This window comes from Nelumbo lutea, chromosome 3 (genome assembly GCF_056320005.1).
Source record: "Nelumbo lutea isolate HS-2025 chromosome 3, American lotus-T2T, whole genome shotgun sequence".
NCBI lineage: Eukaryota > Viridiplantae > Streptophyta > Magnoliopsida > Proteales > Nelumbonaceae > Nelumbo > Nelumbo lutea.
The window spans coordinates 18,207,807-18,235,604 of record NC_142686.1 but is presented as its reverse complement, the minus strand read 5'-3'; the positions used below and the strand labels follow the sequence as shown (position 1 = coordinate 18,235,604).

General features: G+C 39.0%; 2 protein-coding genes, 1 long non-coding RNA gene and 1 pseudogene across 9 annotated transcripts; 2 read left to right on the top strand and 2 right to left on the bottom strand.

Annotated features, from left to right (window-relative positions):
- Positions 1-138: 138 nt before the first annotated feature.
- LOC148863323 (ninja-family protein AFP3-like) lies at positions 139-3,766 on the top strand. The gene is made up of 2 exons (XM_088976194.1): positions 139-1,448; positions 3,050-3,766. The coding sequence occupies exons 1-2, from the start codon at positions 614-616 to the stop codon at positions 3,466-3,468; spliced, it is 1,254 nt and encodes a 417-aa protein (XP_088832320.1). The 5' UTR covers positions 139-613; the 3' UTR covers positions 3,469-3,766.
- Positions 3,767-8,160: 4,394 nt separating this feature from the next.
- Positions 8,161-17,077, top strand: LOC148863322 (glycerophosphodiester phosphodiesterase GDPD5-like). Of its 6 annotated transcripts, XM_088976200.1 has the most exons (8): positions 8,167-8,486; positions 9,226-9,410; positions 9,894-10,077; positions 10,401-10,475; positions 12,427-12,536; positions 12,930-13,145; positions 14,667-14,822; positions 16,639-17,077. In XM_088976200.1, the coding sequence occupies exons 4-8, from the start codon at positions 10,436-10,438 to the stop codon at positions 16,873-16,875; spliced, it is 759 nt and encodes a 252-aa protein (XP_088832326.1). In that variant the 5' UTR covers positions 8,167-8,486; positions 9,226-9,410; positions 9,894-10,077; positions 10,401-10,435; the 3' UTR covers positions 16,876-17,077. The 6 variants fall into 6 exon arrangements, with proteins under 6 accessions (XP_088832323.1, XP_088832324.1, XP_088832321.1 ...); XM_088976197.1 differs by having other exon boundaries at positions 8,161-9,410; XM_088976198.1 differs by lacking the exon at positions 9,894-10,077 and having other exon boundaries at positions 8,164-8,486.
- Positions 17,078-21,263: 4,186 nt separating this feature from the next.
- LOC148863321 (uncharacterized) lies at positions 21,264-22,233 on the bottom strand. Its single transcript, XR_016109549.1, has 2 exons — positions 22,102-22,233; positions 21,264-22,026 (listed from the first exon to the last, which is right to left on the bottom strand). It is a non-coding gene; the product is annotated as an uncharacterized LOC148863321 (long non-coding RNA).
- A 771-nt stretch (positions 22,234-23,004) lies between these two features.
- Positions 23,005-26,898, bottom strand: LOC148863320 (LRR receptor-like serine/threonine-protein kinase RPK2 pseudogene; annotated as a pseudogene). Its single transcript, XR_016109548.1, has one exon. The product of XR_016109548.1 is annotated as an LRR receptor-like serine/threonine-protein kinase RPK2 pseudogene (transcript).
- Between the last annotated feature and the right edge of the window lie 900 nt (positions 26,899-27,798).

Here is a 27,798-nt window from a genome sequence, read left to right as displayed (position 1 = left end):
TTAGCGGTGGCGACGCATGTTTGGCGTCTCCCCTAAATATGGCGCCAAAACCACGTTTCAATGAGAAACTTCATCATCTGCCACGTGTCGAATATGGGCGACCTTCCTCGTTTTGAGTGAGGGCATTTTCGTGATTTCGGGATTTTCGGAGTACTAAACTCTCTTTTTTCTGCTTTTGTGTCTCTTGCTTTTACCTTTCTTTTCGTTCTCTGCTCCTATTATCTTGTGTTTCCGGCATCTTCTCTCATGGCTTCCTGTGTTTCTCCGGCTAGTCTGTTGTGATTCCGCCGGATAATTTATAATTCCGGTTTCTCAGCTTCGTACTAGTCCGTCGGATAAAGCTTTTAACCGAAACATGAACGTGTGGGATTTTCTGGGATTTGTCCTTGGCTATCTGATTTCTTTATGAGCTTTCATTATCTCTGCCTGCCATGGTTTCCCTGCTGCGTGGCCTGCTTTGCGCTTCTTTTATGAGGACTTGCGAATGTAGCTTCCAAATTTCTTTAATCTGACTTCTTCATATCGTATAAAAGGCTTCCTAGCTTTGGCAGAAAAAAAAAGATTGACAGAAGAGTCTTGAGACTCTTGGTTTCATATTTCTTCATCGTGTGGCATGGGTGAAGCAAGGCGAACTGAATCTGGGGAAATCGGGCATCTTTCTATGCAAATGAATGTATATCCGAGGGATCTGTTGAAGAGATTCTCGGCTGTGAATTGCGGGCCAACGGAGTTTTCTGAGGCAGGAGAAGACACTGAAGAGGTCGAGCTAAACCTCGAGCTTTCTTTGGGTGGTTGCTTTGGGGTAGACCCAAGAGAGAAGAGGCTCGTCCGGTCGTCATCGATCACCGGCTTAACGACTCTGGCGAGAGACGAAGATGAGGTAGCTCCTCCTCCTGTTGGGTGTTCCGCTCTTACAAGGACATGTTGTCCGCACACGGAGAACGAAGAAGAGCGCATGATGAGAAAAGAGTTACAGTGTATTAGGAGGATGGAAGCAAAGAGAAAGCGATCAGAGAAGCAAAGAAATTTCAAGACAGGTAAAGATCGAACATTTTCTGAGGGAAATTGCGAGGAAGATAAGCCCTTAGACGACGAAGCTCTGATGTCCATGAATTTAAAAGAGACGGTTGAGGGTGTTCCTAGCTACCAGGGTTTTACAGGCAATACTACTGTATCAAACCAGCAGCAGCAGAAGAAGCAACAACAGCAATATATGATGCCAAATGGCTTCACTCAGTCTGTGGCACCACCTCTTGGGCTACCCACTAGGCCTGCCGCTTCCCATCCACATGGAATCGATACAAGCATGGATGGTAAAGGTAATGTTTTGGCTGCCGGCGCCGCTGCTGCTTTAAGAGGATGCCCACCTCCGTCCTCACAGGGGTCGCTCGGATCGCAGGGGAGCAGCTCTTCTGGGATTTCTGATTTCGAGGGCGGACAAGTCCAAGGTACTGCATTTTTCTTCCACTTTTACTGGGTCTTAATCTATTTGTTCGTTAAAGCATTTATTTCTTCTTTGTAAAATTGGGATCGTAGTAGTTAAGTGTTTCTCAAACACTTCTTCTTTTCTGGCGAAATTCTGCTTAGAGAGTAACGCTTGCCTAACTCGATATTTGGTTATATGTTTCTCTGTCCAGACAGCATTTGCTTTAAGTTTGTTGTTTCAGGAATTTCAGTTCTTGTCTTTTGAAAGAAAGGAAAAATTACAGAAAATTGATTGTGTTTGCTCTGTTTCTTGCAATTTATATGTTGTTGAAGGCTTCGTTGTTATCTGTTATGCAAATTAAGGTCTTCTGTTTCTATGAAATTGTTCTTCAAATGAACTGGAGCAAGCATGAAGGAGACTTCATCTATTTTATTTTAAAAGGACCTTGTGTGGCAGAATTTATGTAATTTTTCCTAGTTCTCATGCCTATTACTGTGCATGTGTCTATAATTGTTGGATTTTTGTTGCTTTTATTTTGCGTTTTCGTATTTAGATCTGTAGAATCATTTAGATTTTTTTTTTTTTTGAATTTTAGAGACCATTGCTTAGTGTGGTGGTAAAATCTTGGGTCGGAAAGTGTGAAAATGTGGGTTCAAAAGTTGGAGAGTGCCACTTTGTGCCAAAAAATGCCAAAAGTTAGGTCGGTGTTCAGTGCACCCCTCCTCCCAAGATCCCAGATAGCTGGGAGCCTGGGACCAACCTTGGCTAAAGGCCTCCCCTGGTTTTTTACTGTCATCCTTGATTCTGTGTTCTTGTGTGTGTGTGTACAAAGACCACTAAAATAATCTCCTCATCTATCCAAGAACATTTATTCCTTCCACACCTGAACTAGGGTTTCAAAAGGAACTTAAGTTGAATGTTTCTTATTCTTTAGTGCCATGTGTAAATACACTGTGAGGCCAAGGCAAATATCAGCAATATACAGTAAAGGTGATGCCTGGGTCCTTCATTTTATCTTAAGGGTCCAATGTTGAAAGTTGAAACAACATAAGACGGGTTTCAGTATGGGCTATGTGTTGTATCCTTCATTGAGCACAAGAAGTTTGGGCATTGACCCAGGTATTGTTACAAAAATACTGTAGTTAGAAGGGTCTCCACTCCTAGACACACTCTGTAGACGTCTAAATCTTCAGACATAGATGTTGTGCCCATTATGCTGAATCATTGCGTTGTGGTATATAACCCAGGTGAGGGGAGTACATTGTTTAAACTTCATCTGTTGTTTACAAGGGTCTCCACTCCGAGACTTATCAAAATCTCCACTCCGAAGCTTGATGTGCTTCTTTTCCAGCAGGTTTCTGTTTGCAGTCACTGTTTCTATCTTATGTATGTATAAAGAGGACAGCAAAAATAAGGAACAGATTGTTTGATTCTGAACATCAAAAACGGATCCATAAATGTATCGCTTTGAAGTTTGAACATAAAAGCAAAAAATATAGGTACATATATACACTAGGCAAGTGCTCATGATACAGCTTTCCTGCTCAAGTTACATTTTGTGGGTTGGGGGCAGGGGTTGAACTAGCTGTTATTATTTTCTTACTTCTTGTCGGTGGATTGCAGGATTGAGCAGTTGCAGTGAAGCAAGAAGTCCTACCAGCATCCAATCTTTGCCGGAGCATGGTGAGCAGAAAACCACAGCCAGCCCTGGGAAGACAATGACTGAAACATCCGGCATGTCTTCCGGAATTGGAACGGAGGCATCTAAGAACTCAAATGTGGTTGAGAATGGAGTGAGGGAGGTCGGGAGGAATATGATGGAAGATATGCCTTGCGTCTCCACCAGAGGAGATGGCCCCAATGGGAGGAGAATAGAGGGGTTTCTCTACAAGTACAGGAAGGGGGAAGAGGTTAGGATAGTTTGTGTATGCCATGGCAGCTTTCTTTCTCCAGCAGAGTTTGTTAAGCACGCTGGTGGTGGTGATGTGTCACACCCCCTAAGGCATATAGTTGTCAACCCTTCCCCTTCTTCTCTTTTGTGATGGTGGAGTCTTTCTCACCTCAAGGAAAACAAAAAGGGAAAGAGAGGGAAAAAAATGATAAAGGGTTTGATAGAAGGGGACTTTTTATTGTGTTCGAGTGCATGATTGACTCTTCTTGTTGGAAAACAGAATGTTTGAAGTGCAAAGAAGAGATTTTCACATGTACCTTGGCTTTGATTTGTTTTTCCTCTTTCCCTTCTTTTCCCTTTTCTCCTCCCTTTCTGTGATCCCTTGAACGTTTAAAGCAAATTCATATGGACATTTCTCTGGTGGTGGTTGTGACCTCCAGTTTCTTGGATTTGATTTGGTGGGTGGGCATCTAAAATCTAGAGCATGTGCCACTGAATTGCAAAGAGAGGATGCTAGCCAGATAGGCTAATTATTCCCAATAATAAGTGGCGTATTGGTAGTACCAGATAGACTAAGAACATAATTATCAAAAAAAAAAAAAAAAAAACAGATGTGCTTGTTGTTGACTTGGCACATTGGTTGTTGCTGTCTGTTGGACAAGTGTACAATGAACTAACTCTTTATCCGGATGGTGACTCACCAACATCATCAATTCATCATCTTAGTCTTGTCTTAGTCTGGATTACATGGGTTGGCTACATGAATCCTGTTTTGCCTTGGCTTTGTCTCAACTACGAGCGCGAGCGCTAGTCCTGTACTCCTACTCTGCTACCTCCACACCCATGGAACCAAGGTTCAAAAGTATCGGCCGATATATATTGTTTCGAGAGTTCTTCAATATGTCGGGGTTTTGGTACCGATATGGCCACTGCCGTGTATTAGAAACATCTTCTTATGAATGATAAGGGAGATATTCCAATGCTGGTTTTCTAATATGTATTCTGTGCCTTGTCAACCCTCTATCAATTTGATCTAACACCGCAAATTTCACCGTGAGATTGTGATCCATCATAAAAAATGAGACTTATCATGTATAAGATGTATCGTGTGAGGAGATCATATTGGTAATATGTTATAATAATGCAAACAAAAACAATAATAATCAAATGCAAGAAATCCCAATTCACCAAGAAAAAGGGTGAGAAAGGGAAGCAGTAGAATGGGTGGATGGCATTTTTCAAAGGGTCTTCTCACTTCTGGGGAATTGAGTCATCTTTTAAGCTTTTTAAATGTCTGCCCCAAAACAAGAAAATCAACTTTTTTCAAAATGGCCTCCCACTGGGCCAGTCCATATTGGGAGAAGTAACACTTTTTTTTGGCTATCTATGGTTGTCGTGTGCTGTCAAATGTTTCTATCCTCCCCCTTTTTCTTTAACATGGACGTATGAGGTATGATTGTATTGAGGAAGAATTTCGTCGAACACCTTGTAGGCTTAATACTGTACGAGGTAGAAGAAAATGGTTTCGAGAACTCACAACTCACAAAGCCATTCTGCAATAATCTGGCCAAACCTACCAAGCTTATCGAGATTAGAATCCTATTCGTGCCAATCCTCGAAGGCCCAAACAATGCTACCATTGGTATCCAACCCGTCCAAACTCCAAACCATTTGATTGATCCTTGAAGATTCCAATCATATGGGGCTGAGTTTGGAGACTCTGGATATGCTGCGAATATAAATGTGTAATGGTTTGTATACATATAACCCATACGTGGTATGGGTATGGGTACATATGGGTCCCATATGTACTAGTGGGCCTCATGCATACAGAACATTGTCATACTCACTTGTGATTGGTTAGATAGCCTGTTATACATATCCGTGTTAGCAGCAGATGGCAACGAGAGTTTAGGGTTAAGTCTCGGTTTAGGGTGGTTCAATTTTTTATCAATGCATGCTGCAGGTCCCATATTCATGGTTTTGTGCTATTTATCCTCAACACTTGATTTTTTTTTTTTTTTTGCGAAAGGAAAATTCTATAATATCAAAAAGGTTTTGACCAATCAAAACCTCCCATGAATTTTGATGAAAACTCACTTGATTGGTTACGTTGATTGATTATGAGTTTTTCTGATATCATGTCTTTTTGACATCATAGTCATCCTTTGCAAAAACAATGCATAAAATGCTTGTTACTAGGGGTGTCGTTAGATTGGATTTGGTCTAATCTGATCCAGTCCAGTGTGAATACCAGGTCCAATCCAATCCAATGAATGTTTTGGACCGGTCCAATTCAATGTCTGGACCATCCAATCTGTTCAAATTCATTTTGATTTAGATTGTTTTAAACCCAAACCCGGTCCCTTGACACATATATTCTTGTCTTATATCAATGAACCAGATATTGGCTTAATCCAACCCAATCCAATATAAATTTGATATGGACAGACCAGGTCCAATCCAATCTAATAAATATTTTAGACTGGATTGTTCCAATCCAATATATCATGTTGGTACGTCCTATCTGTCCAAATTGATTTTGGACTAGACGGGGCCCAATCCAAAATTGGTCCATTGATACCCTTACTTGTTACTTGTGCATCTTGGGCAGATCATACAAGCCTATGATGTGCATAGCATTGTTTGTTACTAGCAGATTCAGACTCAATTGTAATGCCCATCTAAATTAAAGAACAGCCCAAAACATTGACTTGGTTAATGATTATGTGACCCAACTAGTTGAACCATTTTATAATCAGTGGACCACAGCTTGTATATTAATTTTTTCCCTTTTCTTATCATTAATAATAATAATTCTAATTTATCACAATTATTTTTGTTTGATACAAAGAATGTATATATCAATTTTAATTTCTACAAAATTATCAAAAAAATCTATATTTTTCTATAATGAGTGTATATGATACCATGGGTTGGCCGTTGACCCATTTGATCGGATTCTTTGATTGGTTTTTAAAACAATGACATAGACTTGTTTCCCAAGAGAGTATGGTTGATTTCATCTGTAGACTTCATGTATGTTATACATGATGGTCATTAGAGGTGCAATATGGGCCGATTTGAGTTGGGATTTTTGTTGAAATTTGAATGGATTTGGCCCGAAAAGCCCAAGTTTGATGCAGTGTAAATTCTACAAACCAGAAGCCCAAGAGTGAATGGCCCTACCATACTAAGCCATATGGAGACAGAGAAAGAAAAGATGATAACGAAGTGCAGTGAGCTACATGGTCAGCCAAATATGGGAAAGGTGTACATGTGAGCCTGTTCGAGCTACTTTCGAGTTGCCCAAATGCATGGACTATGGAGTGAACCAATGTGGGGAAGCAGTGCATGTGACCTGCCCAAATTGCTTCAATTAGAAAAATAATATGATCCACACGATTCTTTCAGCTCTAAGCCCCTTATTGCTAGTTAATTCGGATTAGCTGAATGTGATGGCAGTTTATGTGCAACCAATGATAACGCCCCACGAGGTCAGGACAGTCATAAATGTTAAGTGAGAGATTGAATGATTGTGGGGTTCATGTATTTATTACTGTTATGGGGGGTTATTATTGGTTCCACAGCCTGCTTAACAACCATTGCCCTCATTGCTAATTCGCTTTCCTCAAGCTGTGTGATCACGACTAACATGGATGCCTTTGAGTATTTGGCACCCCAAAAGGCTATATGTTGGATATGCAGCCATAGGGGCGTTTGTCGACTTGCCTAAATAAATTGACCTTTTCACTAAGAACTCTTTGTTTTGCTATCTGAAAATAGTAACATGGTCACCTAAACTGAGTGGAAAAATGTTCAAGGGCATGGGCCCATGGTTGTTTATTTCAAAAATACCCCTAATGCTTCTTTGTGCAGAAAACAAAATTAAACCAAATAGAGTGGTTGTTTGTATCTTATTAAGAGGAAAAAATGGTATTTTTATTTTTTATTTTATTTTAATTAAATTTATTCAAAATATATATTAAGGTCAAAACTGTCATTTTCCATTATCATCTAATGAAGGGTCAATTAAATAAATTGATTGCAAAGTTTTAGTAAAACGAAACTTAAGAATAGGTTTTAGTAAATCCATGGAGTGTTTTAGTAAATGATCCCTTCATAAAATTTAATTAGACTCGGATCTTAAGCTGATTGAATGTGGTCGTAAATGGATCATTTGAATTAGGGATGCAAACGGTATCCATTTGTTTGAATTCAAATTCGAATTTGACCCAATTAAGGTTGGTCCAAATTCAACCTGTTATAATTATAATTAGATCAAGCATGAATCCACCCCAATCTAATTCAATAAAATCCAATTTGATTCAATTTAAATATATTTTCTCAGATAGACAAATTTGATTCAATTTAAATATATTTTCTCATATAGACTTAATTTATATTGTATTTATTTGTAAAGTTGGTTGAAATATTGTATTTTTACTAAATTTTAATAGATTCAAGTTTCATACATGTTATGTTTATTCATTTTGTTCACAAAATACAATATCAAAGTCAATTTTATTTATTTCATTCACAATATATGATGTTTTGATCATTTTCGGTTTAATTTATTAATACTATTCATATCCAATTGCAATTCAAATTTGATTCCAATCCGATGTAAAAAAAAATCGAATATAAATGAATCAAATTTATATTCGATTCGATTTGATCCGTTTAACCCTAATCCGGATCCAAAATAATCATTGAGTGTTGGACTTTGGACTCTACGGAGTCCATCTGGGCCTTAATGGGCACTGGCGGGACAAAATAACTGGACCACAGCCTACGGGCCCCAAACGCATACGTATATAGCATAGGCAAACCTGGAAGGGAAGCTCCAGACGATAGAAACGGCAGTCAGTCGAACGGGGAGGGAGGTAATGGAAGTCAAAGGAGGGCGAAATAAATCAGTCGATGACTTCTTCTTCTTCGCACTGAAGCAATTAACGACAACGAAAACTGAACAGAAAACCCCAAACCAGAAGCACTCTTCTTCTTGTTCGCATTATTATCAATAATCTCTGGTTGGATGGTTATGCATGTAAAGATTGCAGTTTTCATTACTTAGATCGGAAATGGTGCAATGTTTTCGATTTGGTTACTTTGCTGAAAGGATCTCTTTCCGTCTGGATAGTTGTTCTTCGTACCGATGGATTTTAGGTCTGTTGTTCTTAATGATGGATGATGGAGTTAGAATTTTGTTCAATTCAGTTATCCTTTTTCTTTAAATTCGTTTTTATGTTTCTCTTGATCAATTTATTCGATTGCCCAACATTATCTGGTTTTATAAGCTTTTGTTTGTTCTTCTCTTAGAGAATTGAATATTTTTCGTTCCATAAATGAGGGTGACGGTGTAGGAGTAGGGCTAAATTTGTAGCAGAAGTGGAATACTCGGACACTCGTTTTGTTCACAGCATTGTGGTGCTCCACTGGTAGTTCTATTTTACAAGAAATGCCGACTATTTAAGGGGAAGCGCGTGTCTCTGGCAGACCAAAAGTACCGTGTGACACGACACCACTACCTACATATTGGAATTACATGGTGCTCGCGGCATGACGTTTCCGTAATGGGAACCATTCAATCTATACTTGGATACCTAAGAGATCGTCTCGGAGAAAATGTTGGATTGTTAACCACCAAATAAACTTATGTTGCATTGTCTGCTTCGTTCTTACTTTTCATTTTTTTTCTAAAAAATAAAAAGAAAATGATGATGATTACAGTCATCAGATTAAGTTGATATTTGAGCTGCGGTTTTTATGGTTATGAAGTGAAGACATCAGGTTCCTCTCTATATGTTTTTACATTGTTTGTTATGGCTATGTTATGATAAATAGGTTAATATTGGCAGTTGATTTTACAGTGAAGAAAATAATTGGACCCATTTGACATTGGCAGCGTTTGTCCCACTTCTATTTCTTTTTCTTATTGGGGGATACGTTGGGAGACCTTTTTATCCATTTCCGATCAAAAGCAAGGTAGCCGATGGCAATAGACAGCCCCTACAAACGTTTCGACCTTATAATGTTGCACATCGAGGTTCAAATGGGGAGCTTCCCGAAGAAACTGCAGCTGCATACATGGTACATGCATGCATATTGCTGATTTGATTCATATAGTTGACACACTGAGTGGGTGCACCTTCTCCTTTCATGTTTGGTTTTGTCCCATGTTTGATTTCAAAGTCCATGCAAATGAATCATGAAACAAAGGTTTCAAGATACGTAATGGTCATCCTAATGTCAGCTTGAGCTGGTACAGATCACGTATACAATCGAGTAAAGCGTAATATTGCTAGGTATAGCATATGTGGTTGGCTCATTAAACAAGCTATTATGATGTATTTGCATTTTTTTTTTTAATTTGGCAAGATACATGTTTATCTTTTGTCAAGCTTCTTTGTAAGCTTGAGTTTGTTCCTTTTTTACAGGCAATTTGGCTTTTCCATCCATGTTACAATAGGATAGAGAACTATTCCTATTATTATCTATGTTCTTTCACTTGATAAATCTCATATTTTCCCTGTTGGAGAGAGTGGGATCGAAACTTTTGGTTTGTTCTTTCAGAGAGCTATTGAAGAAGGTGCTGACTTCATATAAACAGATATCCTTGCCTCTAAAGATGGTGCCCTTATATGCTTTCATGATGTCACCCTTGATGATACAACTGATATTGCGGACCATAAGGAGTTTGCATATCGTAAAAGGACTTATGAAGTCCAAGGGGTTAATGTCACTGGTTGGTTCACTGGTATGCAGGAAAATGCAACTCTCAACCACCTTTAACTTCATGTATGGGATTACCATTTCTCCATCTTTATAATGCTGAAGATAAAAGCTAATATTACTGATGTTGTTGGACAGTGTAGGTGTCAGATGTGTTTAATTGTATAAACTTCAAATAAGGACTTGCTATTACTTGCTTTTGAAAGTATTATTACTATTAACTTCTCTGCTGTCCATTACATTCTTTGGAACAGAAAGGGTGGGGGTCAGGAGGGGATTGGAAGTTAACGAGCACCACTGAATGTGTAGTTAATTGGATAAACTGAATAATGTTTTGATCATGTGCAGTTGATTTTACACTACAAGAACTGAAGTCTTTAGGGATGAAGCAGCGTTACAAGTTCCGGGATCAACAATACAATGGTAACTTCCTTTCCGAATAAAAACTTATTATCTTTGCTTTGCTTATGTTAGGAGATACATTTTTTTGTATTAATTAAGCATTGCAATGGTTAATGATTTCTGACCATAAATGTCACAAAAAATGGATCTGTATTACCAATATGCAATTTCTATTTTTATTATGCATCTGAAGATGGTTAAAGTTTCTAACTGCAACAGCTTGTGGCTTGAACCTTTTTTTGATTTAAACTAATTCTAAGTTTCTAACTGCATAATGAACTTCTTATTCTTATCCAATAAATTTGTCAATGATCAGGAAAATGTCTCCTTATGATTACTGCTGTGAAATGCAGTATTATGTGATGGTTGTCAATAATCAATGGGGAAATTATACCACATTCTCTTTTTACCTGGATCAAACTTTTGATTTAGGAGTGGCCATGTTAACACTCAATACAAAAGCTTTAAAGTTTAAACCTCATCAATATCTCCTATCCATTTTTCTTCAATTTTCTTTTGATAAATAATTAAGAGAACTGCATTAGTAAGGAAAGAGAAGATGCAAATTGCAAAATTCACAATAGCAGGGGCTACCTAACATGTTATACTTTCTGAAGGCAGTTTAATCCCACCTTGCTATATATTTCTTCTGACCTCTGATTTAGAAAATTTATCAGCCTCCCTTGGAGAACAACAGAAATACACATCCATTGAAATCACTATAATCTTCATTTCACAAAAGGATGTGAGATTGGCTCCAGGTCCTCTAATTTTTTTTTGTTCTCTCACCTCCGATTAGATTTTCCCCTGTGGTTTTGATGACCAATTACATTTGTAATTTTGTATTGTGTCTACAAGAATATGCAGTCACATATCAAAATCAGTCTTCCCTTGGTAAACCATGTCTTTCTTTTTTTCAAGTACAACCAGAGGCTGCACAATTGAGGTACAAAGATAGCACTCAAAGTACAAAACCATTGGGAGATACAAACTTTCAAAGTCAAAAAGAGAACTGTAAAAAGAACTGTCAACTTTAAGCTGAATTGAAGACCAAGAAAACAGCTTCCCCACAATCTTCTGCCACGCTTCCTCTTCTTGACAGCTTTTGTTTTGAAATATCCTTGAGTTTCTTTCTTGCCATATCGACCATAATTCAGCACCTGGAATCAGATACCATAGAACTTTTCCTTTCTTGCTTAGACCTTGTACCCTCAAGTTGTTGACAAAGTCAGCCATTGCTTCTGGGCAGCAAGAATCCTCACCCATATTTTATGAGTGAAGCTGCAATGCAGTAGCAGGTGGTCAACAGTCTCATCACCACTGTTGCACAGGACACATCTTTTAGAATCAATCACCACACCCGTCCTAACCAAGTTGTCTCTAGTAGGAATCTTATTCAGGTAAGCAGCTCAAATAAAAAAGGAGACCTTCGATGGAATGTGTCTGCACCATATTACATGCACAGGAAATTCCAGATCTTCTTCCTCTTGGGCCAGTTTACCATAGAAAGATTTCACCGAGAACTTGGTAAATCATATCTTGAGTCAGAAAATGATGTTCCAAGGACAACCATTATCTATTAGCTATGGTAAATTTATACAGGACTCCTGTATTTATGCATTTGTCCCAAAATATTTATTGGTCAAGATGCCCTTAGGCATGCAGGATCTTGCATTCAATGGGTACTGATGTGTGTAATTGTTATTGCAAGTCAAATATGTAATTTGGATAGACCAGCAGCTTAGTGGATAGTGCAGCAAAACAAAATTTGAAATGAGACTTACAGTTAGATGTGCAACTTGCGTGTGCACATGATGAGCATTTGTACACAATATATATTTAACCAACTTGTCCTCCACTCCTTGTTTCTTGGCTGAGTTGTGCTTTATACTTATATTTTAATCCTTGTAATTTATATTCAATGGTTAAGTGCAGTAGCAGTTAGCTTTTTTTTGTTTTAATGTATTAACAGGGAAATTCTCAATTGTTACCTTTGAAGAGTTCATTTCTATTGCACTAGAAGCGCCAAGAGTTGTAGGCATTTATCCAGAGATAAAAAATCCAATATTTATCAACCACCAAGTAAGTAATTCTTCTTGCAAATGTGATCAAGTTATCGTTGGGCAAAGAGAATACATGCTTTTTGAAACTGGAAGATTTTAGAGGAAGGTGCTTAGATCCTATGCTTTGTTTTATAGTCACAATATAAAAATAAAATAACACCTTATGTGGTGCTCCTACACGTATTGCATCACAGGAACCTGACTAATCTTACTGTGTCATTTTCATGAGCACCCCCCCCCCCCCAATCAGATCATATCAGTTTATGTAGCCGAGCCCATATAATTGGGATAAGTCTTGGATGATAATGATGATGATGATCATATCAATTTATGAATGATATTTGGCATGCCATTATCAGTGAAATTTTTAGCCATCAGGTTGTCATGATCTTAAAGCTGCTACTTGCAACAGGTTAAATGGGAAGATGGGAGAAAGTTTGAAGACAAGTTCATAGATACGCTTAAGAAGTATGGATACAAAGGTTCATATATGTCAAAGGATTGGCTGAACCAACCAGCATTTATCCAGTCATTTGCTCCTTCACTCATATATATTTCAAACTTGACAGACTTGCCAAAAATCTTCTTAATTGGTGATGTGACAATACCAACACAGGACACAAATCAGGTTGGTTTCCATTTTTTCCCTGTTTAAGGGTTCATAATGGAGTAATCCACCAAATATATCCAGTCCTGTAACAACTAGAGTCGACCTAGTTGATAGATTTATTTGATCACTTGCTATATAACTTTCTTAATTGTCATACATCATGATAATATGTGAAAGCATTTGTAATTAACTTAGGATTGCTTAAGAGACTTGGAATATCTGTGGAAGTTCATAAATGATTGTTAATGCCAATGTATATGGGATTAGGCATTACCTGCTGCATTGCTAATAATTTTTAAAACTTCTAATAGAGGTTGTGATAGTCTCATAGTCAGTGGGACATGGTTCCAACCTGATCAGAGTAAAAATACTAAGAATACCAGCCAAAAGAATAAGAACAATAGAATTCATATTTATACCCATTTCAGCAATCTAACCACCTTGATTGAATTGATTCATCAGTTCTACTGGTCCACTAGTTCAAATTTTCAATCCAGTCTGCTATTTGCCTAATCTGGGATCAAACAAACCATCTGGGAGCCACTTCAGGTATTAAAACAATCATAGTTAGATGTAGTATATATCTTCAAAAAAAGAAACAGTCAGACGTAGCATATGTGTATGTAATGGGTTGGGATCCATCCATGGATGGAAACACCTACCTACTAAAAAAAGTCTCCTAAGGGAGTAGTTTTTATCAGATAATTGTTAAGGTTTCTCTCTTCAAAGATTAATCATTACAGCCACTGTTCCTAAAACTGGATCAAGCATCAAACTGGAAAAGGCTCTGTCATAATTTCACCAGTTCAACTGTGACATCAGCATGTTTCCATAAATAGACTGATAAAAAACAAAGTAAATAGCAGAACCGGAAACTTGCTAATGGTTCAATTATGGTTTTGAACAAAGTCACCAGTTATATTCAAGGTGGTTCATATTTGGGGAGTGGAAAGGATCCCAGTTGGGTTCAACCAGTTGGTCTGATCATATTTTCAAAACAGTGATTATAGCAAGAAGATTTTATAGATTGAATGACTAAAGTAATCTTATTGGGAGAATTTTGAACCAAGAGATCTCATCTAATTGGTTATAGTCCTCTTAGTGATCTATGATAGTTTTGCCACAGATTATCCTTTTACCAGTAATGATAAGAATATTCTTAATGTAAGGCTGTTGAAAATAAAAAGAAAAGTTCTATTGTGCTTCCTCTACAAAGTCTATATATGGTCATACAATGGAAGAACTCTCCTAATAAAAAAGGGAAATATAAACTCATAAGAAAAGAAATTAGGTTCAAAGGAACAAAAAGGGGTAGTTTGCATGATTCATTTGAATAGATATAGGTATTTGCATTGTTCATTCTGAATTTAATTACATCAAGAATTTTGAAGATAGTTATGAAGAAAAAAACAAGTTAAAGGTGGTGTTTTTTTGTGACTAAAGTTCCTCATCTGGTTCTTGTGTAATTTGTATCTTATAGTAAAATTTTCATTTCTTTGATTATTCCTAAAGGTATGGAATGACCATGGTTGTGTGCAGTCATACTGGGAGATTACTGCAGATGGTTACCTTGAGTTCATAAAGCAGTACGTGGTTGGAATTGGATCCAGTAAAGAAACAATAGTCCCTACATCAAATAATTATTTGTTGACACCTACTGATCTTGTTGTCAAAGCACATGCTCATGACCTACAGGTGTGTATGCTTTCCAGATTCTTTTTTTATAGAACTTAATTAATATTGATATTTAGTCCTTCCTTTTATCTTCATATATGTTCTTAACAAAAATGTATATTTTTCAACTAACAGATTAGGTGCAACTATTAACTAACATAATAAGGGCTTGTTTACTTGTGAACAATCAAGATTGGTTTATTTGTCCATATGGACACTTTCCAAGTTCTTTTTTTATAGAACTTAATTAATATTAATATTTAGTCCTTCCTAACATTTTCATCTTCATATATGTTCTAAACAAAAATGTATATTTTTCAACTAACAGATAAGGTGCAACCATTAACTTACATAATAAGGGCTTGTTTACTTGCGAACAATCAAGATTGGTTTATTTGTCCATATGGACACTTTGCAGGTGATGAATTAGTTCATCAATCTAGACAGTCTAAATCTTTGGATCAGCCCTTGAATAAACTACAGGTCAAAGGTCTTCTACTCGTCTCTTTGTAACCCAACCATAAAAGGAAAAACAAAAAATGATAGTGGCAATGATCCACAATCACTATAGCATGCCAGAAAAAAGAAGAATTTATGTTGTTCATCTGAACCATCCTAATGTTAGCCATCTCCCAGGTTGGCAAGAGCTAAAATTCTACTATAATCTAATGATCCTAATAATTGAAATAATAGCTTTGAGAAGGTCCAACTACCAAATTTGAGGTAAATGTTATATTGGTCTTAATTGATTTGATAGGGTTATTTGTAAATTGTACCTTGTTATCTTTGGTCCATGGTTGATGCAGTATCTAGGCAGTTCTTGTTAGAGCTGCCGATGTACCCGAGTATCTGAATCCAAGGCCCTGTTCATTTTTCGGTAAGTTACTTACCCGGGTAAATGCAGTTGCCTGGGCAAGTTTTTCCTGGGAAACACTTACCTAGGTAAGTGCATTTACCCATGTTTCTTTTATTTCTCATGTAAATAAGGCAATTACTAATTTAGCCATAAAAATCAATTATTAAAAGGGGCATTTTTGTCCCATTCAAGTGTTGGCAACTTTCCCCCTAGGTGGGAAAGTTATTTACCCACCTAGGAGATGGGTATGGGTAAGTGATACCCAGAAAAATAAAGTTTCCCTGGTCCCCACATAAATCTGAAAAAAGAACATGGGATTCTTGATCAATGGGAACCAAAATCCCATTGACCAGCTTTCTCCCCTCTCAAAATCCAAAAAAAGAACGCCCCCCAAGTTTGAAATTCAATTTGATCAAACAGGATTTGGATCTCAAAAAAAAATCAGATCTATTTATAATCAGATCATATCTGGATCCCACCCAATCTGATCTGATTAAGATTTGAGTCCAACAATATTAGTATGTATATGCATATGTATATAAAATTAACATATTTTTATTGATAAAGCTGATTTAAATATCACTTTTTCATTAAAGGCTCACAAGTCCAGGTCTCATGGGAGTTATTTTAAATTCTTTTTATTAATGATATATAATATCTAAGCCATTCCTAATTTATCTTAATAATAAAATATAATAATATTCATTCATCAAAAAAATAAAATATAATAATTTTTTATTTGTAGTTTAGTTTTTTTTGGTTAATCATTTTGTAGTTTAGTTTATTAATGATATATAATATCCATATCCATTGACCAACTTCCCCCCTCTCCAAATCCAAAAAAAGAATGCCCCCTAAATACAATATATTTGCAGCCTTAGTTTTTGTGCACTTGTATCATCATCTTTTGCTAGTTGCATCTTATCCAAAATTGGTGTCTGAAAGAGGTTGTACTAGGTCCTAACAGTGATTGCATTACAGGTGCACCCATACACATACAGGAATGAGGATACGTTCTTACATTTTGACTTTCATCAAGACCCATATGCAGAGTATGATTACTGGATAAATAACGTAGGAGTTGACGGGCTTTTCACAGACTTCACAGGGAGCCTTCATAATTTCCAGGAATGGACTTCCCCCTCTTCTGATGATAGCAAAGCATCCAAACTACTACATAAGATTGCATCAGTGATGTCAACTCATGGAAGAGTATGAAAGGAGATTTTAGAAGTTATGTGGATGATAAAATTGCTAGGTTATTTCATGAAAGTGTTTTTTTTTCCAATTTCTGGTACTTTCTGTCATTTGATGTTCAGAAAACAGTTTTTATTCCCCATTTGTAGCTTGAAAAGTAGCCACTATTTTGATATTCTGTTTCCTTTAAATACCACATTCTCAATCATGATTCCTTCTACAATGATCTTTGGTGATATGATAGATGACTGAAACTAGCAAGGCAACAACAGATCAACAAACTTGTATACAACTGAATGGATTTGTCATAACTAGCAGTCTGAACAACTGGGAAATTATCAAAAAACGAGAGCTAATGTTCTCAAGGTGTAGAAGGAATGAAACTTGGACGTGGGAAATATGGATAATATCTACTCTAAATGGTATTTTCTTTTTTCACTCATCTCTTGCACACTGTTTTGTTTTGCTTTTTTTTTTTTTTTGCTATCTGAATGAATAGACAGGTTAGTCGGTCAGCAGAGGTTAGTAGGGACACAGATGGGAGAAATGAGAGAACCCCTTCTGTTCTGCAGGGTTGATTATCCTGTGGCTCCATACTAGGAGAGGAGTGGTGCCAAGTGACCTCAACTAGGGGTGTCAATTGGACTGGATTTGGTCCAATCCGAACCAGTCCAATGTGAGTCCATTATAAATGGACCAGGTCCAATCCAATCCAATGAATGTTTTGGATCAATTTGGATTGGTCCGATTCAATGTCTGGACCATCCAATATGTTCAAATTCATTTTGATTTAGATTGGTTTCAATTTTCAACCCAAACCCAGTCCATTGACATATATATTCTTATCTTATATCAATGGACCAGATATTGGCTTAATCCAATCCAATTGAATATAAATTTGCTATGGATGGACCAGGTCCAATCCAATCTAATAAATATTTTGGACCAGATTGCTCCAATCCAATATGTCTTGTTGGTCCGTCCAATCCATCCAAGTTGATTTTGGACTGGACGGAGTCCAATCCAAAACCGGTCCATTGACACCCTCAACCTCAACTACCAGGAATCATTAGCAACATGAACCGCTCCGAGAACTTGAACCCCCACCCCCTGCCAATTCATCCATTGATCTTAACTCAAGTTTTTGTGTGGACCTAGGCCTAGCCCAAGTTTTTTCTTTCCTTTTTTTTTTTTTTGAATCAATAGATGAAAAACATTGACAACTACCAACCCAGAGCAGAGACAAGGATTAGAATTTAGAAACTCCATGCATATCCACAGACGAACAGTAACTGCATGCGGGGATTGTTCAAAAATTTCTTTCTATTGCTCTATTATGCCAAAACTTGTTAAGTTATCCGTATGGCTATTGGCCTCCCTGTTCAATGCTCGAGCTCCACATGTGGTAGTTTGTGCAGCAATTTTGGATTATCGTCGAATAGAAGCAGTATCGAGTATCAACTTCTGAGAATGGAGATGATCGATTCCTGTATGACGTTATGATCGTCTAGTTCCTCTACAGATCATAATGCTTACTTATCTTTTTGTATTCCTTGATGTGTAAATGTATATGACAGTTGCCTCAAGAACAAGATTCAAGAAACAACAGCTGGTCATCGAGCCATGTGTGCAAAATTAGTTACCATGTAATCTATAAATATTCGATCATTATTTAAATTAATGAAACAGACTTCCCATTTATTTCAATAACTCTGTATTGGCTTTCATGGTACTAAGAGTGGTGATCCGCCGCTGCGAAGAAAAATCACCATGTCGTCGGATTTTGGAAGCAACTCGCTGTTTTTCCTTCATGCATCCGATAGCCCAGGAACCATGCTTGTTTCAACACCTCTTACCGAAGACAACTTCCCGATGTGGCAGCAGGCAACGAAAAATGATCTCCGTGCCAAAAATAAGTTTGTGTTTGTGGATGGATCGCTGCCAAAACCACCCGAATCGGCGCCAAATGAAAGTGTCTGGATAAAATGTAACGCAATGGTAGTTGCATGAATCTTCAATGCCCCGTCAAAGAAATTGTACGACAGTATGGCGTTCATTGACTGTGCAGCTGAAATATGGAAAGAATTGGAAGAAAGATGAATGTACCTGTGGAGCAACAAAAGGCTTTCATGGCCGAAAGAGATAATGAGAAGCTCCATCAATTTCTAATGGGATTAAATGATTCGTATAATATCATACAATCAAACATCCTTAATTCAGATCCTTTGCCAGCAATCAATAAAGCGTACTTGTTGCTTGTGCAAGAAGAGTGTCATCAACGGATTGTCTCTGTTCGACCACTACAACCCGAAGCAGCAGCTTTCAATGCTGGATTCAACAAACCTTCTGAATCTTCAAATAGTTCTGGATATCGTCCACGCTATAAGTGTGATTATTGCAAGAAATCTAGTCACACTCGTGATCGATGCTACGAGTTAAATGGCTACCCTGCTAACTGAGACAAGAATCATCGAAAGACTGACAAATCATCTCCAAGATCGGATAAGCCTACTTCCTATGCTGCCTCTGTTCAGGCTCATTCCACAATTGATGCATCATCACCGGTTGTTGGTTTCAATATGCAACAATATTCTCAACTCTTGTTACTACTGAATAAGGACTCTACAGATTCCGTTGCCGCCACATCCTTCGTATGGATACAACTCCCATTGAATGGATTATTGACAGTGATGCCACTATCATATGATTTCTTCCACTTCCCTCTTTTCTGAACATCAACATCTACCTACAACAAAACCCAATCGTTTACCTAATGGAAGTATATCCCTAGCAATTCATTGCGCCACTATAACTATTGGCAACTATACACTTGACCATGTTTTGCACATCCCATCACTTTCCTACATTGTATGTCCTCTAGGACTCTCACTCCAAGACAGTGATTGGCACGGGTGAGCTCCATGGAGGACTCTACCATCTCCGATTTCAACCTGCATCTTTGACAGTTACCTCTCAGGTTTTCTCCTACATATTCTTCTTAGCTAATACTTTGCTCTTTGGCATATGCCTCTTGGACACTCCATCCGTCACTGCCTCTCCCACATTCCCAGAATTTCTATTATTGTGCCTTTACATTGTTGCGATGCTTGTCACTGAGACAAGATAACACAGTTACCCTTTCCAATTAGTAATTCTCCATTTTCTTTGATTCACTGTGACATTTGGGGTGGGTATAAGACCCCCTTACATTTTGGTGCACATTACTTTTTAACCATCATAGATTATCACACCTGTTGCACTTGGGTTTATCTCATGAAAAATAAGTCAAAGGCAGGTTCTTTGCTTATAGCTTTTTGTTATATTAGCAACGCCAATATAACTGTCATGTACAACAAGTCCGATTGAACAATGGGTTTGAATTTACCTCAAGGCTTGTTCAAAAAATTTTCACTTCTCAAAGAATAATTCATCAAACCCCTTGCACTGACAACCCGTAACAGAATGGCGTTTGCTTGATGTAACACGTGCTTTGAGGTTTCAGGCATCCCTTCCTCTCTCTCAACCACCAACCTTCATATGACAACATGCAAGTCTTTGGTTGCCTTTGTTACTCACAAATACATCCTCTACCTTCAGACAAATTTGCTGCCCATGCCACAAAATGTGTTTTTGTAGGGTATCCACATGCCCAGAAAGGTAATCGTGTGTATGATCTTGATAAACACTGCATATCCACTTTCCGTGATGTCATATTCTATGCTTTCCATTCAAAACAGCTGAACATGAACAGAATACAACTCAAGTATTGCCAATTATGTCATCTAATGAAGTTGTTGATTATGTCATCGAACTACCATCCTATTGGCACGGCTTAATGGTTATGTGTGTAATCTCCCACCATCCATATCTAGATCCAATGCTACATCCCTTGAGATTGAACCAACCACCTATCATCAATCAGCTCATGATTCTAGATGGTGCCAAGCCATAGTAGCTGAAATTGAAGCATTAGAAAAGAATGATACTTAAACCATTGTCGATTCGCCACCTGGCAAGTATGCTATTGGCAGTAAATGGGTATATCATATCTAGTACAAAGCTGATTGAACCATTGAGTGGTCCAAAGCTCAGCTTGTTGCAAAAGGCTATACACAAGTTGAGGGTCTTGACTACCATGACATCTTTGCTCCAGTAGAAAAATTATCCATTGTTTGTTTTCTTCTCGCCGTGGCAACAATTTGTGGTTGGGCCCTTTATCAACTAGACATAAATAGTGCCTTCCTACATAGTGATTTTAATGAGGAAGTCTACATGTTCATTCCTTAAGGCTTTGTTAAAAAAGATAATAAAAGAATTTGTAGACTTCAAAAGTCTCTTTATGGCTTAAAACAAGCATACTGCATGTGATTTGCAAAATTCACACATGCCCTCACCTCAATTGGTTTTACACAATGAGCCATAGATTACTCCCTTTTTACCATCTCAAATGATGCTTCTTACATGGTTGTTTTAGTCTACATTGATGATGTCATCATTATTAGCAATGACCCATAGAGAATAACCTCACTTAAAACCTACATCAATGAAAAGTTTGGCATCAAAGATCTTTCTTTTCGGGATTTGAAGTTTTACGCACCCAAGATGGGATATACCTCAATCAACAAAAATACATTATGGATCTTCTTTGTGATACAAACATGTTGGACTGCACTCCATGCACTACACCTATAGAACAACAATGACATTTTGTTGATCCAAATAGTCCCACTTACTCTAACCCGTCAGTACCTCTAATTAGTGGGCTGCTTGGTGTATTTGACTGTCATGCGCCCTGATCTCAGCTTCGTAGTCAATTGCCTTCGTCAATTCATGAGCCCCATCATGAACATTTTGATGCCGTTCTTAGAGTTGTTTGGTACCTAAAATTCAAAGGCATGATTTCTCGAGGACTCTTTTTTTTTCTGCTCAATCATCTCTCCAATTTGATGCTTATTGTGATTTAAATTGGGTCAGTTGCCCAAATAACAAGACGCTCTACCACTAGTTATCTTATGCTATCAGCACTAAGAAACACACAATCTCTCGATCCTCCGCTGAGGCTGAATATCGCACCATGGCAGCAGTATCTTTACCAGCTACTATGCATCTATTCTATGGCAATAAAGCAGCGTTACATATTGCAGGAAATTCGGTGTTCCACGAAATCCTCACCTCCCACATATGCATATCAGCTACATCTGTTTTGTTCGTGAGCTGTGAGCACATCCAACGTGGCAAAATCCTCACCTCCCACATATCTGGCGCCATTCAACGTGTGGATATCTTCACTAAAGTTGTTGGCATGACCGCTTTACTTCATTGCTTCCCAAGTTAAGCCTTGGAGAGGCTCCAACTTCCAATATATGACAGTTGCCTCGAGAACAAGATTCAAGAGAACAGCTGGTCATCAAGCCACGTGTGCAAAATTAGTTGCCCTGTAATCTATAAATATTCGATCATCTAAATTAATGAAACAGACTTACCATTTTATTTCAAGAACTCTGTATTGGCTTTCAGAATGGAATCTTTCAGGCCCTCTCGATTCTCGAATAACCCTCGCCAAGCTCATGCTGTGAATATATTACGTCCCAACCAACCCAACGCCTGATGAAGCTTATGTTACGTGGTAACCCAAACAAGAAAAGAAAAAGAGAGGTTGAGCTATTAATAACAGACCAACAACAACGCTTTTCATCTCTCGCGTCGTTTTCTGGGGAAGAATGTTAGTAACTGACGGATATCACTAATGACGATACCAACCTGCACACCCTGATATCAATAAAGAATTTCATATGTTTACTTGCAAAGAACATTCCATGCTCACAGCCTGCTCTTGTGCAACCCGCAGTTCCACTTCCACGCTCCACCACATGACAAACATATAGATTAATTACACGTTCTACCCATCTTCCAATCCTGCAAGTTCCTGGGACTTCAACTTGCAAGAAAACCAAATCCCATGGTTGAGACTGGAATGGGGCAAACAATTACCAAAACTAATTCCTTGCAAGTATTGTTCAGTTTTATTTTACTGCTAAAACGAACTGGCATACATGTTTTGAACTAAATCTAGAAGATTGGTCTAATAAGAGGACAGATGGCTGCATTCTTCTGCAGATTCATCTATAAATCTCCCTTTCAGAGGAGAGCTATGAAAATGGTGATGGAAATATATTACAAATAAAATAAATACAAATCAGAACCGAATCTGATGGATGCCCATAATTGGGACCGAGTGCAATTGCACAAATTACAACTCTTCACCTTTAAAATGTGTCAAAGGAATGTCAATGAGCTGGCGGCAGGTTGGCAGCCTGTTTACTTTCCTATGGAGGAGGTTGAAGTTGTTTCAGCCGCTGAACGACTTGCTTCATCGTAGGCCTGTGTGACAGAGATTCATCAGTACACCTAACAGCCAAGTGCAATGTTGCTACCAAATTGTCATGGGGGCCTGACTCCCATAGCGCTGCAGTGAAGAACTCCTTGGCCCTACCCTGTGGCAGAAGCATGCGTGCCCAGGCAACAATATTGAAACCATTCCCGTAAGAAGAAAATGATGGGTCCAACACTTTCTTATCTGAGATCAATTCCATAAGCACCACACCGTAGCTGTATACATCGGCCTTGTCAGAAACACGGCAAGTCATTGCATATTCAGGGGCAACATACCCAAATGTTCCTGCTACACCAGTAGTGGCATGCGTCTCAGAAGTTCCCAAAAGCCTGGCCAACCCAAAGTCAGATAGATAGGCATTGAATTCGTTGTCCAACAAGATATTGCTAGGCTTAACATCTCGGTGGAGGACCCTTGGAACACACTGATCATGTAGATATGCAAGTGCACAGGCTACGTCTAAAGCAATCTTGTGAAGTATCCTCCAATCAACAGCCCTGTTAGACCTTTCCTGGATAAATTTTTCCAAATTACCACCAGGTAAATAATTGTATATGAGGAACATCTCTGACTCACTCGCATGATAACCTATCAGAGTCACAAGATTCTGATGGCGCATCCTTCCTAGAGTCTTGATCTCTGCATGGAACTGTTGAACACCTTGGAACCGTCCAACCGAGAGCCTCTTTATGGCCACTAGAACTCCAGGAGAGATCTCAGCCTTGTAAGTGGCCCCAAAACCTCCATTCCCTATGCAGTTGCTTGCATTGAAACAACCTGTGGCCCGCACAACATTTTCATAAGATAGTGGAACACCAATGTCTGTGAAAACCGTGACCTCCCTTCTTCCAGCTGACCGGATCCTCGACTTTGGGGCACATTTTCTGGTGTACAAAAACAAAACAACAAGGGCTAGAAGGACAGAAACAATAGCTGATGCAGAAGTTATTGACGCGATCTCAATAGAATTAAATCCATTTCTCCTTTTGACAGGACTTCCTAAGGGAGAAGCAGCATAATTTTGTGATACATCATTTCTGCCCTGCTGACCTGAAGATGAGCTGGATAGAGAGAATAAATGGCAAGACTGAAGCAAAGGGTTTCCAAGGGCACTGCTGCATTTGATCAGATCATCATTCAACGGAATAGGCCCAGACAAATTATTGAAGGAGACATTGAATTGAGCAAGTGATGCCACATTAGCCAAACCAAGTGGGATCTGCCCAGAAAGTCTGTTATTGTTGAGAAGAAGAAGAGTCAAGTTCTTCAAGGATACCAGACCTTTTGGAATATCACCTGATAATGAGTTTGAAGAAAGGTCCAACACTTCCAAGGACTGCAACTGCCCCAGGCTGGACGGGATGCTACCAGTCAGGTTGTTACCAGCCAAAGAAAGATATCTCAGACCCTTCAACTGTCCAAGATGGTCTGGAATCTGACCTTGCAATTGGTTCCAACTCAAGTAAAGACTAACAAGAGAAGACAGGTTCCCGAGAGTTGGGGGTAATGTGCCAGAAATTTGATTTCTTGATGCATCCAAAAGTTTCAGAGATCTGCACATTTCATCAATCTTCTCAGGAATCTGGCCAGAAATCCTGTTGTTGCTGAAATTAGCTATCATTACACTCAATCCATCACACTTCTCAAAAACATTTCCAGGGAATAGTCCTGTAAGCTTATTTCCACCAGCAAGAAATGCATACACAGTTTGCCTTCCTAATCTTCCAGGGGCAATTGGCAAAGATGGGAGATAACCAGTGAAGTTATTCTTACCGAAGTTATGAAAGACAATAAAACTGCCACTGGCTTCAAGAGAAGTTAGAGGGCTTCTATTTTGAATTCTGCTTGTGAAAAATGACAGATATGTGGCTGATGGGTCATACAGCTCGTCAGGATGAGAATTCAAGGATGGTATACGAGGACAAATACTGCTCTGGTTGAATATGGGGATGGATCCTGAGAGGTGATTGTCGCTTGCGTCGAACACAGTCATGCAAGGAACTGGAAGATTTACATCTAGTTCCCCAATCAGTCTGTTTGAACTCAAGTTAAGATAATGCAGATTCTTGCAGTGTCGAAATGCAGATGGGATCTCTCCAATGAAAAGGTTCTGAGCCAAGTTAACCATTTCCAAGCTGTTGCAAGCACCCCAGTTGCTTGGCATCACACCCTCGAGGTTTGCCCTTGGTGCCCAAAGAATCCTGAGCTTTGGAAGGTTTACAATTTCATCAGAGATAGCACCTTGATAAAAATTGAAATCATCATAAGAAGGATTAGACAGTCCCAGCGAAGTATCCCGATTTGACTTATCAACTGTTGTCAAGGGATCATCCAGATTCGAGAGAACGAGGACGGCCAATTCAACACAACTACCAAGCTGCGAAGGTATAGGTCCACTGAGGCTGTTCCTTGACACATCTAACACTTGAAGCTTCCGAAGCCGACCAAATTCAGGAGGAATGACATCTTCCAACATATTGGAAAACAAAAGCAGGGAACGAAGCTGACTGCAATGCCCCAGACTACGTGGAATGGAATCGACCAGTAGATTTGCGGAAAGATCAAGATGTTCGAGATTCTTACAGTTGTTTCCAAGCTCACTGGGAACAGACCCACCCAGACGATTAAGAGACAAGTACAGCCCTTTCAGCTCGGTAAATTTGCCAAGAAACTGAGGGATTGTCCCGTTCAATTCGTTAGCAGCTAAGTTCAATATTTGTAAGCCCATAGAATTGGAAAGAGAGGTAGGAATCTCCCCTACAAGCTTATTGGAACCGAGATTAAGGACCCGCAACCTCCTCAGGCCTTCGAATTTGGGAGGCAAAGTTCCAGAAAGCGAATTTCCCTCGAGATCAAGCACTTCTAACTTCTGCAAACCCCAGAGTTCATCCGGAATCACACCCGTGAAATCATTAAACGGCAATGACAAAACCCTAAGCTCAGTGAGCTTCCCAAGCGCCGGCGAGAGTTTTCCCCCCAATTTTCCACGACCAACAGAGCAACTCTTCCTGATTCCAAACCCATAAAACGGAAACTGAGAAACTTTGGAACAAGAGAAAGCTTCCGAATTACCATTGCTGCTGCTGCGGCCGCCGCCTCCACCACCTCCGGTTATATTGAGCGCTAGAACCCTCGACTTGGAGTCGCAGAAAACGCCAAACCAAGAACAGTGATCAGAAGTACCACCAACAGAACCCCACCCGGAGAGAAGCCCCGAAGGATCCGGAACAGAGCTCTTGAACTGAAGAAGAACCGATTTATCCGAATCAACGACATCACCATAAGCAAACGAGAAAATCCAGAACAGGAAGAACACATAAAGGGTCTCACGAAGCCGACGCCATCTCATCTTACACCAACGCATTATTCTCCACAATCGGAAGAGAAAACCCAACAAAATCCTAACCCAAAAACCTTCAAAAAAAGCAAACCCTCTCTCTCTCTCTCTCTCTCTCTCTCTCTCCAGAAAGAGAGAAATTCAAGTTGCAGAGCAGCGGAACAAATTTTAATTTTCCGAAACCCTAACCGTATTCAGTGGTTTGTGAGCACAGAAAAAAAATTAAAAAAAAAAAGGATTTAAAATTCCTCTGAGAAAACGCGGTTTCGTCTTCAGTCCACTGCTGCTTGTTTCCTGTTCTTCTCCTCCGTCTCCTTCCTTTTCTCTCGTTCGTTTTTCTTTATTTTTTATTACTTTTGTCTTTTTCCTACTGTGGTGGGGTCCACCGGACTTTCCGGTAACAAATGGGAGCGATTACTCGTCAACTAGTGTATCAGCCCGTCAACGCAAGGCGGCTACCGGTTAGACTGACCGGATAAAAGATTCCCTCCTTTTTGTACACGTGTCCTCCTTTTTGCTGGTCCACGTGAGTTGGTCTGCCCGAGAAGTTCCGTAGTTAGGGACTGGAGTGTTTACCGGCGCACTGGATTGGAGGACCGCTAAAATACGCCCGGGGTTATGAGCATCTTAGAGTAAGCGTGACGAAAGCTCAGAGCTTCACTCTAGCCGACTACAACTCCAGAGACCAGAGCCCTTTCCCACATGGACCCCACCCCGCACCTCCCCCCGGGTCTAGCCGTCTAGAGCAGTAGAGTCTAGTTAGACTCTTGGAATAAGATCCACTGTAGAATAACCGTTCATTCAGTAGACCTTGTCTTAGATCATTAATTGAGTTGGCGCTAAAGTCAACAACAATTAACAAACATCCCATGTGATGTGATTTTTTACCATTTCAACCCGACCTGATAAACCAGAATCCAGTTTGCTAGTCCAGTTCTTAGTTTCTGGGCTGGGACCAGTGAACCCGGGTCATGCCCGAATTCCACCACCATTCCAGCAAGATCCACCTCACCTCTCTGGTTGAGCATTTTGGGGTTGTGATTATTGATTTAAAGTCTGACTCGTTCAATTCTTGGGGGGTGGAGCAGAAATTGACCAGTCAACTCGACCCGGTCTACCCCAGTCCACCCATATTTCCATCACCATTAGATCATCAAAAGTGAATTAAAAAAAAAAAAACCCTAAAAAATGAATTCATGGAATAATGAAATTC